Below are 14,458 nucleotides of genomic sequence, written 5' to 3' on the forward strand. Positions count from 1 at the left end.
ATGCCTATTACATATTTAATTAACTATTTGTGATAATTTTATTTCTATTTTCATGTATGTTATCTTAGTTGTAAAATTAATTTATCATAATTTTATCTTTATCGTAGAACAGCTAGAATTAGCTAATATAAAACGTAGGAACGTTTATTTTGTGGTGTTGGGGTAGTCGAGTTTAATTCACAACAGGACCTCAACAGTGACAGATGGCGTGCTAGCTGGCGTACGTAAAAATGAGAAAAGTTTAGCTTTTTCTCACTTAAATGTATCCCGACCTCATCGACATAGTATCTCACCTTTTAAAATAAGACAAGGTAAGTTGGCTGATGCTGTCAAAAGATTGTCCTGCGATAAATTGTTTACGGTTAGCTGTTACCTAGCATTGTATACTAATACTTCACGTTTACTTTACAGTTGACTCCGTAGACTGTCTTATTAAAAAAAAAACTGCTACAATGGACGACCTTCAGAGGACAGTTACTCAAGAGGACGCGGTTCAGTACAAACTCTTCTCGGTTCAGAAAGACGGTTTAACTTCACAGCAGAATGAGGAGCATCTCACACATCTAGTGGAGGAGATTTTGACAAAGTTTGCCCCTCTCCTGATGCAATACATCTGGCAGCATCAGTCATTCAACCTCAAGTATCATTCTGAGAAAGGTACAGTGTTCTCAACACCTCAGAGATGAGTTGATTTAAATATTGATGTAGCAGCAGGTACATACACCAAAGCCATTATTACTTCCTTAAACATACCTGGCACGTGTATTACTCAGCGTTCACTGTGTCTCAGGAATACCACACCAGTGGGCGACGCAAGCAGCAGACAGATGCCTAAGTGGCTACATTAGTACCCTTACGTAAGGCTGACATATGTTTTATTTTATTGACAGGTGGTGTCCCTGCTCACATTGGAGGGAGCACTCAGTTTGGGGACAATGTGGAGGACGAGTGGTTTATTGTTTACCTCCTGCAGCAAATCACAGAGGCTTTCCCAGAGCTTGCAGCAAGGTGAGACAAAATGTTCATATTTTCAAAGTAAAAAACAAATGACTTGAATGCCATACTACAGTGCCTAAACATGGAACAGTTTTCATTTGCTTCTCTTTTTCATGTTGGTGTGTGAAGAGTTGAAGACAATGATGGAGAGTTTCTTCTGATTGAAGCAGCAGATTATCTTCCCAAGTGGCTGAATCCAGACAACAGTGAAAACAGGGTGAGTCGACCAGATGTTGTGGCAGATATCATGATTTTATTTTTTGTGATAGTTTATGATCTTTTGTTGTCTTTAGCACAGCTTTTATTGATATGTATGTTTGAAGGACCCTACCAGTGGGTTTACATGTCGTAGCCCTTAAAATACAAATCAGCATGCTTCTTTTTTACTACAGACCCTTACTTAAAGCACACTGTAAATTTGTGGATTGATATCTCACTTTTAAGTAGCCATTAGTTTCGGTTAATCTATGTAAGGTATAAGAACATCATTTATTTGATGTAAAACATGGTAATCATCACTATGTACCTTTCTGTTATGACTTGTCCTGGGGCCAATTTCAAAACTCTTCCTTTTGGCAGACTTCCAAAAACCAATACAGTTATGCACGGGACTTTACCTCACCAATTTAAAATAACTCATGATGATTTCTTGTGTTGGATTTCTAGTAACATATGATAATTGTCAATGGAAAGCTTCTAAGCAGTCATTAAAAATTAGCCATAATCCAAAATAAACAGAGCATGATTTTAACAAAATATTCATTTAACTGTCAGAGAAATACTTATCATTGTATGTTTTCTCAACTAGTCCTGCTCATAAATGTATAATTATTTTATTTCAAGTCTCTGATAGTTGAGATTTGTACTTAAGCCACTGCTGCTCAATTTAAAACTTTTTTGAAGTATGTTGTTAATATAAGTGTAAAGTAATCTGTAAATTTGTGGACAATGCAACATAACATGCAGAACCCCATATTGTCTGTATTTACTGTTAGTCTAAGACTTTTTTTTTCTCCTCTTCCTCTCTGATGTAGGTCTTCCTCTATAAAGGAGAACTGCACATTCTGCCCTGTCCCTCCAAATCCAGTCCAGTGGGGGTTCCAAAAGATGTGGTACCAACTGTGCCACAAGCTTTAGCGCTGCTCTCCACCCACCCAGAGGCCTGTCAGGCAAGCCCCAAGATCCGTTCAGCCCTGAGGAAGCGATTAGAGGGGTGAGAGGGCATCTTTATGTGTTAAATGTCTACTTTCACATTGACTTGTGTATATTCAATTCAATTTTATTCATAAAGCCCATTATCACAAATTAAAATTTGCCTCAAAGGGCTTTACAGCGTACGACATCCCTCTGTCCTTAGACCCTCACACTGACTAAGGAAAAACTCCCCCCAAAAAGACCTATAATGGGGAAAAATTCTTACCACTGCACCTCTGACTTATTTTTACACTAAAGAAGAAAAAAATAAAATGTCAGAGCCCAAGAGATACTTTGTCACTACAAACTTGATAAAACACTTTCAGAAGCGTAAGAATAACTTCCTGAGAGTCTAAAAAATATTGTATGTAAGTGGATAAAAATATGTCCAACTGGTTTCAGCAGCTACTGAAAATCTATGAAAAATAATAAAGCATATCAATCTCTGCTTTTCACTTAGTTATCCAGAGAAGATTAAAACTGGCCTCCATCATGCCCACTGCTTCATACCCTCTAATGTCGCTATGGTGTTAGCACAACGACCAGACCTCGTTGCCCCTGCAGTGTCCGCGTTCTACTTGCGGGATCCAGTGGATCTGCAGGCGTGTCGGAGCTTCAAGACCTTTCCTCCTGACACAAGAGTCCTCACCTCGGTAAACACATTTAAAGAAATAACGATTGTAGTGGCCAAGGCAACAAGAAGAGGTTGGGCCTCATTTAAGGAAATAATAATATATATAATAATATATAAATATAACTTATTTCAACATTTCGCTTCTATGTTGTGTGGCAAATGTGTTTATTTCATGCACAATGCTCTAATCACTAGGTTTGTTTTTTCATTAGTATGTTTCCGCTTTTGTGAAATTAAAAGTCTTTTATGCAAAAAACTATAACCTTGCGCTGCCATTGTATGTATTACCAGGTCACATTTACCCGTTGCCTGTACGCACAGCTGCAGCAGCAACAGTTCACCCCAGATCGGAGGAGCGGCTTCACCCTGCCTCCTCGCTCTCATCCCCAGTACAAAGCCCATGAACTTGGCATGAAACTGGTGAGCCATCACCTGTGTTTCTTTATTCTGATCCTTCTTTTGAAGTAATAATTGTGTGCATTTAAAGAATTCAACATTGCTTTTTAGTATTGTATTGGATTATATGTTTGTCTCTGTCTGTTTCTCTCAGGCCCATGGTTTTGAGATCCTGTGTTCTAAGTGCAGGTTGCCATCGTCAGAGCCCGATGCCCCCGTCAGTTGTAACCCGCAGTGGAAAGGCTTCATGGATAGTCTGAAAAGAAACGGCTACTTCAGAGTTAGTCTCACTTTTTGAATGTTGAGGTCAAGAAAAAGAGCAGCTACTAACCCACACTGGAATAATGGGCTTTAAATCATACATTGTTAAATATGCAATATCCAAAGCATTTCCCTACTGTGAAAAGTTAATGTTATTGTTGTCAAATGCAGGGAGAACTGGAAGGTTCAGCTCATCATAGAGAACTAACACGATCTGCGGAAAACTTTTTCAAACAGTCTGTCGCCTCAAAATCAAGGTACGGATTGTGGCTGTGCATGCATGTGTTGGTCACTAAGCCTGTGTGAATATGCGTGCCTTTGATATCAGAGTAAATCTGTCTGAATGCATCTATTATGTACGTTGTCTCAGTGCTTTATCCCCGGGTGAGGAAGTTCTCCAGCTGCTGCACAGCTGCAGTGCGTTCAGCCTGGAGGAGCTGAAGAAACAAGAGTCACAGCTCCCCCAAGAGGACAGTGAGTAAAAATGTAGCTTTGAAAATGATGTACTGTGCTCTTAAAAAAGTGTTTGTAAAAAGTCTGTAGATTCATTCTTGAAGAGCATATGAACTTGAATTTTTCTCATTAATGGTAATCAGTCCTCACAGCAGAATAGCGTATCAAAATGTCTGCACATAGAAACTTGGAAAGCATTCCTGCAGCATCATTTATAAGAAATGTTTGCATGTACATTGTTGGTATTTCCTATGCAAAGGAGAGGCTTAATATTTCAAAATGGCAGCATAAACACAGTCTAGACTTTTACTTTTCTTATTTTGCTGGTACTTATTGTAATGTAAGGCTTATACACATTGCTCTAAAGTAGATAATGTCTTTGTCTCTGCCATCTGGGATTTTCAGCTTCCTGCCAAATCCTTTCAGTTTCTATCCTTTTGGTGTGCATCCTCCATTCTTTACCTGTTCTCCCTTTCAACCATTTCCCAAAATCAGTTAGTCTTTGTGTCTATCTCCAGGTGACAGCTGGCTGGATATCACGACTCAGGATTTGGAGCGTATGTTGCAGGAGAGGAGCGGGGGGAGAGCTGATGTTGGCAGCCAAAACGCCAGTTCCACCAAACAGAAACAGGGTGTTGGGGGTGCAGGGGAGAGGAGGAAGGAGATGGAGAATGACAAGGAGGAAGAGGAGGCCGGTTACAGCCTGGTAGCAGTCAGTCAGGGGATGAAGAACTTCCTAAACGCCATGTCGTCACATGAGGGAGCTGAACTGCCCTGGTGAGAGAGACTGACTGACTTTCTGGCCAGCACACATTGATTTTTAGCAATATTTAGCCAAGATCATAAAAGGCAGATTTGGGTTGTTGATTAAAATGAATCCATTCAAGATAAGATAAGCTTATCCTTTATTAGTCCAACAACAGGGAAATATGCATTGTTACAGCAGCAAAGCGACATCAAAGCAAGGTATGTCCAAGATAAATGGAGCAAAAAGAGCAATATAAATAGTAAAAAACAAGACACAAAATTCAATAATAAAAGAATGTAGGATCATTTGTGTATTTATTTTAGATATGATACAGTTTGATGAACAGAAACACCCACACATGTGCTGGAGTACAGTTAATCAAGCCAAGGTATAAATTCTGATTTAAATGTGCACTTTTATGTAACATGCATTATTTTCTCTTCATGATTCCCCTGTCCTACAGATGCTAGTGCATGCACACTCTGGCCTGTTTAGTTAAAGTATTTCAATGTGCAGTGTCCCACCCATAGTCTTTCAGTTCAGGTTTCACATTATTTTTTGTTTTTATTCCAGGAGCAGTTCAACTCAGCCTTTTAGTTTGGAGCCCGATGCCATGGCCAACGCTCTGGACAGACTGCTAGGTAGCAGAAGTTATGAAACGTGGAACTGTAAAATAACTTGTCACATTTATCTCTGAAATTAATCTGTCTTTTAATATTTACAGGAACCAAAGAAGAAGAGCTAGATTCAGATGATCTAGATGATGATGATGATGATGATGATGATGATGATGATGAAGAAGAGAATGAAGAAGGGTCCACAGGCTACACAGAGATGAACGGGACAGAAACGTTGGACAGTCTCAGAAGATACATGGAGGAAATGGATCAGGAGCTGATGAGCACTAATATCGGACAAAGCTTCAATGTGAAGGTAAATCATGCAGTTCCAAACCCCTCTATATTGAATAAATGAATTAATGAATAAATAATTTTAATTCTGTTTCATGTGAAACAGATTATTTCACACGATCGTTTTTTAACCAGCAACCGAAAAGGAATAGGCTGAAGCCCTAAATCAACCACAGAAAAGTCCAGAATAACAGCACCACCAAAGGAACAAAAAAATGTATTAACAGCAAGACCCTATTTTACATTATAATCGTTTTTTATTATGATTTGTGATCATTTGTTGTTTTTTTTTAATCTAAACAGAGAAAATTTTAACTCTTCATTGAGTCAATTCCATAATTTGACTCCCAAAACTGAAATAAAACTATATGTTACATTTGTCCTCACTTTACATGTTTCAAAAATGAACAACCCTCTTTAATTATAATTTCCTTATATTAAAACACAAAATGAATACAGACTGGAAGGCCTCTATTTACAACCCTAAAAAGTATTTCCAATGTTTTTAAGAACACGAGATCTACAAATGTTAAAGTGTAGGATCCTTTAAAAAATATTTGTAGAATAATAATAGCCAGCATCATGTATTATCCCGAAAACTCTTTTTTTTTTTAAGTGTAATTATAGGGTCTAGATTTGTTTTGTATGCATTCCCCCAAATTTCAGCACTTTTTTTTGCTAAACAGCTCCCTGGTTTTATAAAGAATAGCTATAGATTTAGGTCATTTCCGTTTTGATATATTGATGTTCACTCTCAGCTTTAAGATATTATTCATTTTCAAAACATATGTGAAATAATGCACATGTATCTTCCTGAATCTAATTTTTTGACCATTTGGTTAATTTTACTTTTTGCAGAATTACAACAAGGCAGGCGTGGACAATGGCTCCCCTCATCCCGCTGCCACGGACGGTGTCCCAAGACATGAAGCTCAGGCAGAGACAGAGGAGGAGATCCAGCCTCTGGACGTCGACCTCAACCTGGTCACAAACCTGCTGGAGTCCCTCAGCTGCCAGGCCGGGCTGGCTGGACCGGCTTCGAACCTGCTGCAGAGTCTGGGTATTCACCTACCGCCCAACTCTGATCCCTCGTAAAGGACATAAAATGCCTTTATTCATATTACAGTACCTCTGTTGGCAAAGCACTCATGGATGTTGAAGATGTCACGAATTTCATAAAATATTATCAAAAATCTTTTGGAATATGGAAAAAAATGGAAAATGCTGCACTGGGTCAAGACCAGGCTGCGACATTTGAGGCTGAAAAATGAAGTGGGAAGGGCCGAAAACTGCAAATCACTAACTGGTTGCTTGATTCTGGCTCCAAAACAGAGTAACTCCCCATAGACCCCAAAAAATCAAGCAGTCTTCAAGATAAGGCAAGTACTCACATAAGAACAAGAAACGATGACTGTTCGGCTCACTGAATGTGGAAGTCCATGGTTTAGGTTGGCAGTATGAAAACCATCTGAAGCACTCTGAGCATGATAACCTTTTAGTAATACATGTATGATCAGCGTGGTTTGACTTAAAAATCTTCAACATTTTAGGATGCTCGGATGCTTTTCAGACTCCCAATCTACAGCATGAACTTCTACATTCAGAGAGCTAAACAGTCATTGTTTTTTATTGTCGTGTGATCTTTTGGCATGTGTTTAAACCTGCCGTGTTTGTAGTTTACAGTTCATTTTAAATATACACAGAAAAGAAATGAAAGCTCATTCATGTGTAGAACATACATTTCAGATAGCACAAATGAAAAATACGCTAAACACTCTGAAATAACAACGCAATAATGTACAGGGTTTTACATTGTTTTTTTCCATTAGATAGTTTCTGCTTTGGTCCATATTAGTGTTGAAATAGTTGTATAAATATACAAAACTTTTTCTTCAAGGATGACCCCCTCAGTTGATTGAGGCATATACAGTATATGGCAGTGTAAAATGAGGTGCATTTATCTTCAGTTTGGTTGCAGTGTGAACACAGATTTTATCAAGTCTGTGCTGCTGTGAATCTTTATGTCCGGATTTATTCATGTTCCTTCTTTGACAAACCAAGTGGCGGGATGAAGGCAGGATGAAGTGGACACAAAAAGGTCTTAGCAAATTATGATGTACATTTTTTAACAGGTTTACAAAGGATTTTTAATGCATTCTGCTTTGTGTGATGAATACCGTTTGTGATTTTTGACTGCATTACATTTGGATGTTAGAATAAATATTTTTGGAAATAAATAAGTCACATGTCAGTTTCAGTTCAGTTTATTGAATGTATACAGATGTTCTTCAGTTAAGTGCACCAGCATCAGGTAGTTCAGCTTTATTTTCACATTATTTGTTTAAGCATGTGAAATACTTATGTGTGTCCTAAATATAATAGACACACTTTGAGGAAATAAAAGCACATTCTTAAAGCAGCACATAATTACAGCTTCTGATGACTCAAAGAACTTGTCATCACCACCATTTAACTCTTTCCTCATCACGATCCCTTCTCATCTGACTGACCTCAGCAGTCAGATTCATTCAAGGGCAACTTCTGCAGACCTCTGGTTAAAAATTCATTCAGGGATCTGAGCTTAAATATTTCTAACACTGTTATGCAAACAAGAGCGTAAAAGCTCTCAGAATCATTCAAGGACAAACATGGAGGCTTAATTTTGTTCATCTTAAATACAGTTAAATATATGCACATTTACAGAAGGGTCCAGAAGCTATCAAGAACTTATTCAGTGAAAATCTACTGTCTTTTTAACAAATACACACATAAAAACAAGGTCCTTGTTGGTATTTGTTCAGCTCTAAATAAAAATGTGTAGTGTTTGACTCTACAGGCTGCTGATTTGAACTTTCATTGTCACTGGTTGTAAAACTGCCCCTCCCCCGCTAATGTCACGGTCTGTCTGATTGTTTTTGAAAAGTACCTAATGTTTTCTTCCTAACCGGATCAGGCTGATGTTTGTATCATGGTCAGGTGCTGTTTATACTGTGCCCCGTCCTCTACAGTTGCTCAACTGCTTCAGCCTTCTGACATTATCTCATCCTGACAGCCGTTTTACGTTTCTGAAAGGAAATGCACCAGTTTGCTCTGGCTTCAAATGTTTACATACTTGTGAGAAGTGCCTGAAGAAAAAGAGTAATCTAACTTGTTACTCTCCACAGGATAAAATTTGATTTGGATTAAACTGCAATCTGTGTTTGTTGTGTTGATACATTATAAAACAGTCAATTATTTTTCTTAGTCCTTTCAAGCAAAACTACCACAGCTGCAGCAACGGCAGCATCAGCTGCCTCGCTGAGTGCAGCAGTGCGGCAGCGAGCGGTGAGACACACAGAGCCGACATACCCACCAGGAAGTTCAGCACCATCCCCAGCAGGAGAATAGAGAGCAGGTACCCATGGAAGAGCAGGGTTTGCCAGCTGCTGTGACTCAACACCTGCCAAGGACTGTTCGGGTGCAGCAGCCACAGGAGGCCCAGCACCCAGCTCTGGTTCACCAGCTGGGTGTAGTAGATGTCAAAAATGGAGGCTTGGGCATTGAGAGAGTGGCAACGCTCAGCCTCAGACACTTTAGTCAGCCAAGTCAGAGACAGACTGTGGAGGATAAGAGCCAGAGGTGCGTACATGTACTCCAGAGCATGGACACCTGACAGACCCTGTGAGGCTGCAGAGAGAGAGAGACGGGAAGTCCATTAGAGGTCAATTTGTTCTGAGATGAAGAATCAACACAACCTAGGCTGAATGTGTATATAATTGTATTTCTTATTTTGCTGTTAAGCACAGCATTGTTGTAAATGTGTGCATTTTTCATAATGGACATGTGCAATTGATGTAAGATGTTTTTATTGTTTTATTTTACTATATATGTTTTGTTGTTTTTACTGTTTTTATACTGCAGAGACTGAAGTCAAAGGCAAATTTCCAAATAATAATTTATCTATATATCTATCTTTCTCAACTCTAAATAATCTTTGTACCTGTGATGGCAAAAGAGGTCCCACCCAGGATGGAAACCAGAACAGCGATGTAGGGAGGTGGAGGGGACGCCAGCTTCTGCCAGAAACTGAAGGCCACGGTTGCTATGGGCAGCAGAGGCAGCACGAGGGGGAAGAGGCCCGCGTTTGAGCTGCTGGCCTTGGCCCACATGGTCAGCACAGCGTGGATGCTGTTACAGATGGAGGGCACCAGGACCCTCTCACCCAGCGACCTGCAGTAGTGCTGCAGAGGCACCAGACCCAGGACATGGAGGAGATTTACGACTAAGAGAGAGATCAGAACCTGGAAAAGACAATGTCAGTAAAGTTACAACATATAAAGCACACTATAAAGTACTCAAGTAGAAAGCCGAAGCATTTTAGTCATACTTTTATAACCAGCAGACTGCTGGTTGGATGCTTCATGTGGGATGGTATTGTAGTGAGTCTATATTTCCCGGGCTTCCGGTGGCGCTACAGCAAGATGGACATGTAACCATGAGCTCCTCAAAGTCGGTTTTATAAATATAAAATAGCTTTGGAACCATTATAAGAGGAGTGAATGCGCAAAGTAGTCATAAGATAAAAAAGAGAGAGAATAAAATACAAGAAAACGCGGATGTGACCGTGTCAACTGAACAGAAAGACTGAGAAACTATGGCAGGAGAAGCTAACGTGGCGGCTAACCAAAACGCACTGCTGGAGGGTCTGTCTCTACTCTCCAACGAGCTGAAGGACTTTAAACAAGACACGAGACGTGAACTTGGTGAATTAAAAATCGTTGTCAAGAAAACTATGAAAGAGGATCTCATCGAGTTTAAAGACGAAGGTTTGCGTTAGCTGCAAAGTCACCGCGCTAGCATCGCCGAGGTACAGACCCGGATAGCAGACCTGGAGTCGGCCTACCTGGACACCAGAGACACGCTGCTTGCCGTAGCGAAACAAAACATGCAGGACAAACTAGTGTATTTGGAAAGCCGCTCCCGGGGGGGATAATTTACGTATATATGGTGTACCGGAAGATAAGAAGAGGGCTTGGTCACCGAATTTGTAAGTGAGCTGCTTAAAAGTCATCTCACACTACCTGAAGGAGTTCAACTCCAAATCCAGCGGGCTGACACAGCACTGATCCCCGGTGCAGGTGGACTGGCACTCCGGCCTGCGGATCCACGAGAGCGCGGACGAGGCAGCCCTTGATCTGAATAAAGGCGGAATCAAGGTGAGGGTACCCAGGGAAGGAGCACCATGACCGCAGCAGAGGAAGGACTGAATTAACTGTTGCCATGGAAACGCAGTACGCGACAGACACGCAGCCGAGCATGTGAGGGAGAGGCTCACAGTCCAGACAGTGTATGTTTTGCCTGGAAGGTGAGTTTTTTTGGGCACGTCACTAAAGGTGAGTTAATATATTCCTTCACTTCGAAAATGTTATTCTCGTCTCTGACTTGTCAGTGATCCATTACACCCTCAAAGCAGACAACGAGATTATTATATTTCACAGCAAAGGCAGACGCCGTTGTGTTAAAGGAGATGTCTCTTTTGCCTCCACAATGCCGGCATGCTATCTAAAATCACATTCTGGAGCAGCGTGATGCCGCTGTTGATTGGTTCTGTGTAAAAATGCAATGGCAGCATAAAGACGGGACTATATAACAGCCCTATAGCACAATCTCTGTGTAGAACAGATTTGGGTACAGTGGTGCTCCCATGCCCGGCCGGGGGGGGGCCCTGCCACATAACTGCTCATATGTTCTGTAGTTATGTACCGTAACATATATGTCACATGACCAAAAGTAATCACATAAATGGAGGACAAAGATTCAGGATGGGTGCATATGAAGTAAAATATCCACTCAATGCTCAATGCCTGTGGCTCACTGACATTATACAACGTGCAAAAATATAACTTTAACTGATGAACTAATAACAGTGGTAACCTATGGACTAATGTCATTAAGTCCTCACAGCCCCCCAGCAATGTCCACAACTCAGAAGTTGTAAATCACAGGTTTGAGGCTCTATTGATGTTTGTTTTTTCTACATCAGAAATCCATAGAGTCTACCTATTTCAGTGCATTTTCACTATACTCACAATCAACATATCCTAACACTCAAAGTCATTCGTTTTCAGTCTTATGCATCCTTTGGTCACCCATTTGGTTAAACATCTATCATGCACAAGTGTTAATCAACACTGAACCGCTTCTGTCACTCCCCACATGCCCTGTCCTTCAAACGAGCACACACAGACCACAAATACTGACTGAGCTACAGTAGCCAGCAGCCGGCACTTCATGGCACAGGTATGAAGTTAACTGCACCAATGATTAACAATGATCCAGTAAACGAATAATGTTTTTTTCTCAAGAATTGTCAATAAATTACACATTTTAAAAATTATTAGTCGTAGTTAAATATATTTTTCTACATAAATAGACATATGTGAGTCTTTTTAAAACATATATGGTATTTCTGTATCAACATACTGATTAACTGATTGCCTGTGTGTTTTCAGAGATGCTACAAAGCCCCCTGTTGTTCTTAAGCTTCAGATATCTTATCAGGGTGTCCAGGTTCACATATGACATATTTATTTTGTGGATTAACTTTGAATTTGTGAACAGGCCCATGTAACTGCAGTATAAGCAAATATGCTGCTGTCAGGACACACAGTGCTCTGTGTAAACTGAACAGCAGGTGAGCCCTAGTGTGCTGTGTTGTCTTTTTAATATATAATAAAATACGCAGGTGCTGGTGGCGCACAAAGATTGCTTTCATATTTGATTGGTCGTGCTGATTAAAGTGTGAAGCAGCAGACAGCAGGCACCGACCTGGGCAAAGCAGAGAGCCACTGCATAAGGGTAGTGGTACTGAGGGATAAAGATGCCGGCCACAAAGTTTCGGAGTTTATCTGCAAGGCCGTATATCACCACGACTGCCAGGCAGAGGGTGGGGACCAAGGGCTTCAGTGCATGATTAGACAAAAGTTTCTTCATCGCTGAGGCACACCATCCTCTCCTCCACCGCGCTGAACTGCACACAGGAAATTGTTGTATGAATCGTACATTATATATGATGTTTAAATGACAAAGCTGTGAATGAAGTTTGTGGAGAATTGAATTGTTAAAATTTTACTGAGCCAGAAAACCAAAATAAGAGAAGACATCAAACCTGAGCAAATTGGTGTGATTTTTTTCAAAAACTTTTGAGGAAAAAAGAATTGCCAGGAAACTGCAAAAAGTTATGAAAAGGTACAAGAAAATGAACTAAAAAAAGTTTAAAATTTTGTTTAAAGAGAGATAGAGAGTGAATAATTAGAAAATCTTTTATTTTTTATATGGTTTTAAACTTAAAATGATGCATATGAAATAATCTTTTTTTTTTTTTTTTACTTTTTTAAAATTATTATTTTCAGGTCTTTTTTGTAACTTTTTAGTAATTTCCTATTAAGTTGCTCATGGCCCTCTTTACGTGTTTCTTAAATAAATTAAGCCAATTTGCTCAGTATAACTCATGTATACTGTAGCCTATATGTATGCAAATAAAGTGTGGCTAGGTAAATACAGTTGGATTTTATTTGCCTGGTTCTCAGGATGAAAGCGATAACATAAAATATATTTAATCAAAAGACAGTTGTATTGCCTTTTACCTAAGAGCCATGCTGTCATTCTGTGCAGAGGTTGCTGCTGGATCTGTTGTCTAGAGTCAGAGAGGGGAGAAGAGAAATTCACACGACTGTAACATGCAGATCGGTGAGGTGATCAACATGTCCTCGGGAGAACAACAGAAAGATATACCTGGTTTAACTAATAACTTTTACATCATCCTCATGTGTTACTGTTGATATTTTATCATAAGTGTATCATATTCAGGACTTCATTTACAGTACTGTTACCATCAAAAACCTCCTGTATTTAGGTTTTCATATTGTCATTTTACATGTTTAATTCGTTTTGCTGTGTTTTTTAAATTTAATATTTCTTTCTATCTTTTTTTTATTTATTGTTTTTTTATTCTGTTTTACTGATGGGTGTCTGTTTTTGCCAGGTTGAAATAAACCTGAATGATAATTATAAATCAGAAAAAAAATATTTTTCAAAAAGTCATCATTTATTTAAAAATACAACAATAATGTTATGTAAATAGCTGGAAATTTGTAAAATTTAAGTGGTTTGGTTGTTTGATAATAGCATAAAGGTTAAACATTATCTTTTTTTAAATGAAAATCAAGTTGAAGACATTTTCTTATGTTCACAAAAAAATCATTCAAAAGCAAAGAGACAAAAAAAACTGAGATGATAATAATAATAATAATAATAATAATAATAATAACAACAAACTTTATGTAGAAATCGCTTTTCAAAATAAAAATTTAAAAAAATAAAATAAGTAGCCTACCACCAATTAAATATGTAAGGAATGATGGCAACTAACCTTCCACCCAGGCTTTAGCCTAGACACAATTAATGTAGCCTTATGCCTTGTATAACCCACATATAAAATCTCATTATAATGGCCTTACATCAGAAAAGTCATATGAAAAACATATAAGCTTAACTGCTGCGTCACAAATAAAAAACAAGAAAAAACAACTAAGCTTAATCACTGAAAAGATGTGCTTAAATATTCTGAATTGTGCACCTTTTCGGATAGAAGCAAAAAATCTTGAAAAAAAACAGTGCAAGACAAACATAAACTTCACTCACCATCTGAAATTCCTCATAAAGCCATGTTTCATCTTCGGACTCCAGTTATTAAACCGATCATAGTGAAGTCAGTAATTCTGCTTTGTCTGTACAAACGTGACTCTGCTGAGTGAGCCTCTGTGCTCTCCTCCTGCTCTCTGCTGCGGGCATTCACCTCATTTGTTTTGTCACTGTGTCCAGATG

The 14,458-nt window shown here is 39.1% G+C and overlaps 2 protein-coding genes across 6 annotated transcripts; one reads left to right on the top strand and one right to left on the bottom strand.

Annotated features, from left to right (window-relative positions):
• The first annotated feature begins 8 nt into the window (after window positions 1–8).
• Window positions 9–7,844, top strand: ecd (ecdysoneless homolog (Drosophila)). The gene is made up of 14 exons (XM_042502750.2): window positions 9–311; window positions 412–657; window positions 891–1,008; window positions 1,126–1,213; window positions 2,031–2,209; window positions 2,651–2,843; window positions 3,116–3,244; window positions 3,375–3,500; window positions 3,653–3,738; window positions 3,852–3,955; window positions 4,453–4,711; window positions 5,256–5,323; window positions 5,407–5,615; window positions 6,452–7,844. The coding sequence occupies exons 2-14, from the start codon at window positions 453–455 to the stop codon at window positions 6,686–6,688; spliced, it is 2,001 nt and encodes a 666-aa protein (XP_042358684.2). The 5' UTR covers window positions 9–311; window positions 412–452; the 3' UTR covers window positions 6,689–7,844.
• On the bottom strand, window positions 7,842–14,433 carry LOC121954982 (uncharacterized). 5 transcript variants are annotated; one of them, XM_088086644.1, is made up of 6 exons: window positions 14,276–14,433; window positions 13,219–13,268; window positions 12,401–12,602; window positions 10,654–10,767; window positions 9,573–9,873; window positions 7,842–9,259 (listed from the first exon to the last, which is right to left on the bottom strand). In XM_088086644.1, the coding sequence occupies exons 1-6, from the start codon at window positions 14,276–14,278 to the stop codon at window positions 8,853–8,855; spliced, it is 1,077 nt and encodes a 358-aa protein (XP_087942770.1). In that variant the 5' UTR covers window positions 14,279–14,433; the 3' UTR covers window positions 7,842–8,852. The 5 variants fall into 5 exon arrangements, with proteins under 5 accessions (XP_087942770.1, XP_087942772.1, XP_042358685.2 ...); XM_088086646.1 differs by having other exon boundaries at window positions 13,219–13,261; window positions 14,276–14,384; XM_042502751.2 differs by lacking the exon at window positions 10,654–10,767 and having other exon boundaries at window positions 14,276–14,432.
• Between the last annotated feature and the right edge of the window lie 25 nt (window positions 14,434–14,458).

Source organism: Plectropomus leopardus, chromosome 13, assembly GCF_026936395.1.
Source record: "Plectropomus leopardus strain MGB_pleo_1.0 chromosome 13, ASM2693639v1, whole genome shotgun sequence".
Classification (NCBI taxonomy): domain Eukaryota; kingdom Metazoa; phylum Chordata; class Actinopteri; order Perciformes; family Serranidae; genus Plectropomus; species Plectropomus leopardus.